The 3,585-nt window shown below is 37.1% G+C and overlaps 1 protein-coding gene across 1 annotated transcript; it reads left to right on the top strand.

Moving 5' to 3' along the window:
- Positions 1 to 1,032: 1,032 nt before the first annotated feature.
- LOC140817167 (probable galacturonosyltransferase-like 3) lies at positions 1,033 to 2,747 on the top strand. The gene has a single exon (XM_073176800.1). It carries the CDS (start codon positions 1,106 to 1,108, stop codon positions 2,123 to 2,125), a length of 1,020 nt encoding a protein of 339 aa, XP_073032901.1. The 5' UTR covers positions 1,033 to 1,105; the 3' UTR covers positions 2,126 to 2,747.
- The last annotated feature ends 838 nt before the right edge of the window (positions 2,748 to 3,585 follow it).

Here is a 3,585-nt window from a genome sequence, read left to right as displayed (position 1 = left end):
GGATAATGGCGAGTGTGAACAGAAAATAGTAGCGGCAATTAAGGGTGAGCTATTATCTAGACCGTCGGCTACATTATTGACCGGAAGCAGTGATGTACGGTTGAGATCTTATTTGGTGGGAAACACTGGATTTTGGCCCCTCATAAAGAACGCGTCTTTCCAGGCTGGCTTTCACAGTCCTACCACACATTCAATACCCAGATGCCAAATAGTATTCTTTATTTTTAACAAACATATATTCCAATGTAAATACAATACATTCAGTTGGTTTCCCCCCACCACCAAAAAAAAAACTATGCAAATTATTTTTACTTGTATCCCATATATACTGAATTATGTATGTATAAATATAATTTTGAATATAAGCAAAAATTTGTGTGAGATTGTTTCACGTATCGTATTTCGTGAGACAAATCTCTTAATTGAGTAATCAATGAAAAATTATTATTTTTTATGCTATGAGTATTAATTTTTATTGTGAATATCGGTAAGATTGACCTATTTTATAAATAAAAATTTGTGAGACCGTAGAGACCTACTCTTTGATATATTAATCTTCATTTATTGTGCTCATTTGTGTGTTCACAAATGAAATGATTTTAATATTATTAAATGTGATAAAACATATCAAATTATATATAAATAGATTATTGTCATTTCATCAACTAATACAAAAATAGACTCGGTAGATAGAATATCTATATATTATATATATATATAATTTTGATATGTTGTACACTTATCGTGCACATTTATGTGAGAATCGATTAGATTTTACTCACTCATTAGACGTGATGAAATATTAAAAAATTATGAATACAATGTGTGTATATATATACACACACGGTAAGACAATAATGGACATAGACATGTCGGAATCAAGCTTATGGACAGGTTTAATAAGGCAAGTGGGCCATCACTCATTTTCACTAGTTTAGTTAAAATCTCAATTTCAATTAAATTTTAAATCAATTTATGCATTCAAAACTAAAATAAGATTTAAAAGATTTGGCCAAAACAAAGTTTAATTTATTTATTTATTCCAATACTTACTACCTCAGGGCTCAGTCCTCTCCATATTTCACCTCCTCAATTCCAAATCGCCATGCCACCTGATCTCCGTCACCTAGCCACCGCAGTCCTCCTCCCTCTCCTTCTCATTCCTCCACTCTCTGCCGTCAGTCATCAACAATTCCGGGAAGCTCCTGCATTCCGCAACGGAATATCATGCCCACCGCTGCATGAAAACTCCTCCACAATACATATAGCCATGACTTTAGATTACGCCACCCCTTACCTCCGTGGCTCCATCGCCGCGGTCCTCTCCGTTCTCCAGCACTCGTACTGCCCGGAAAACACCGTCTTCCACTTCCTCGCAACAGCCGACCACCGCTACAATCTCCTCAGGACCATCATCTCCACCTTCCCTTACCTACGCTTCCACCTCTACCCCTTCAATCCCACCACCGTCAACCACCTCATCTCCTCATCCATCCGCCGCGCCCTGGACGAGCCTCTCAACTACGCCCGCATCTACCTCGCCGACCTCCTCCCCTCCTCCGTCACCCGCATTATATACCTCGACTCCGACCTCATAGTCATCGACGACATTGCCAAACTCTGGGAAATCAACCTCAACTCCCACGTCCTCGGAGCCCCAGAGTACTGCCTCGCAAACTTCAGCCACTACTTCAACTCCAAATTCTGGTCGAACCCATCATTCTCCGACACTTTCAGAAGAAGAGCCCCTTGTTATTTCAACACAGGAGTAATGGTAATCGATCTAAAGAGATGGAGAAACCATGGGTTAACTAAGAAACTAGAATATTGGATGAAAATACAGAGAAGATACAGAATCTACGAATTAGGGTCTCTCCCGCCATTTTTGCTGGTTTTTGCCGGTAATGTTGAAGGCGTCGAGCATCGGTGGAATCAACACGGGCTCGGGGGTGATAATCTTGAAGGTTTATGCAGGGATCTGCATCCGGGTCCAGTGAGCCTGCTGCACTGGAGTGGCAAGGGGAAGCCATGGTTAAGGCTCGATGCGAAGAGGCCCTGTATATTAGATAATCTTTGGGCACCCTACGATTTGTTTAAACATGAATATTTTTTTTCTGATATCTGATAATAATTGGTTCATGTCTTAAAAAATCTTAATTTTCTTCGTTCCATTTTGATAAATGATGCAAACTTGCTGCTGAATCAGTGAATGATGATGGCCGATATCCATTAATGAAATTAAAGTGCGAAGAGTGAGACGGAGACTGGCAAGAAATGAATGGAAAGGACGGAGGACAAGTGTGAGGATATCATGACGTGGGATGAGGGTCGATATTGGAATTCGCTCAAATATACGAGTCATTAACAACGGCGGCGACGATGGTGGTGACGGTGGGAGGCTCAGCCCTCACGGGCGGCGGCGGATTTAGTTTTGTGATGATAAAATCTAGTATTTGTGGAAGTTGTCGGATATAGAAGATACTCACGTAGCTGTCATAGCTATCCTGGCATTAGTGGGTGCATGGCGATCTATAATGCTTACAAGTACAAATTTTCTACGCGTACTCTATGTGTACAATTATTTATACGTATACTTACATATACATACATGGCCATGCTAATATATTATTTACGTTTTTAGGGGAAAAAAGTACATTTTTTGATTGTGTGGATTAATTCAAAATGCAATGCTGTTTGTAATTTATTTTTATCATTGTTCGTAGTGATGCGCTTGCCATTTGTTCCGAACTATGTATATATTCTTTATTTTCCTTCATTTTTTATGAATCATAATCAGGTTATCCTTTCGTTTTATTCTTTTGTTAGATATTATTTACACTTGAATGTCCAACGTTAGATTTTACCAGCAAGACACTGTTCGTAATTCAACAAATAAACTTTAGAAAAAGAATTTAATAGTCATAATTTAATTAGTAGATGAGTTTGTTTAACTCATTGTGACCTAATATAACATGTCAAAATGTAAACATTCTCACATTTGCATTATTAGATTAGATAAACAAACATTTAACGAAACACAACGATTAATACAATAGTCAAACATTTGTCTGTCACAATCTAATATAATAAAACAATTGATAAGATGTCCAAGATCATAATACATATTGTTATAAGTAGATATATATACAAACCAAATTACTAATAAAGTTTAAACTAAAACAATCCTAGAAGAGGACTAACATACAACAGATTCTGTCGAATTTGTGGTGAATAAAGGACATCATCAACGGCGGAGCAACCTCTATAAATACCCGGGCCCAATTTTTTTTAAAAAAAATTGGGATGTAAATTTTATATAATATTGGATTAACATGATATTAGTTCGAGTATATCAATTTAAAATATTAAAGATTCTAGAATTTAAAATAGCTCGAACAGAGCCATATTCTTGGCTCTGCCACTGGACATCATGCAAGATAAAATTAAGCTCGACCACCATGCAACTCTATTTTGCAAGTGACGATGCATTTGACTTCAATTTTTACTTTATTTCCTACATATATTCAGATCGTGTAACAAGAAACTCAATGAAAATATACAAATACTTCATGATCTCTAGTTACA

Source organism: Primulina eburnea, chromosome 16 (genome assembly GCF_022965805.1).
Source record: "Primulina eburnea isolate SZY01 chromosome 16, ASM2296580v1, whole genome shotgun sequence".
Classification (NCBI taxonomy): domain Eukaryota; kingdom Viridiplantae; phylum Streptophyta; class Magnoliopsida; order Lamiales; family Gesneriaceae; genus Primulina; species Primulina eburnea.
The sequence above is the reverse complement of the archived record's forward strand: the minus strand, read 5'-3'. Positions and strand labels throughout refer to the sequence as shown.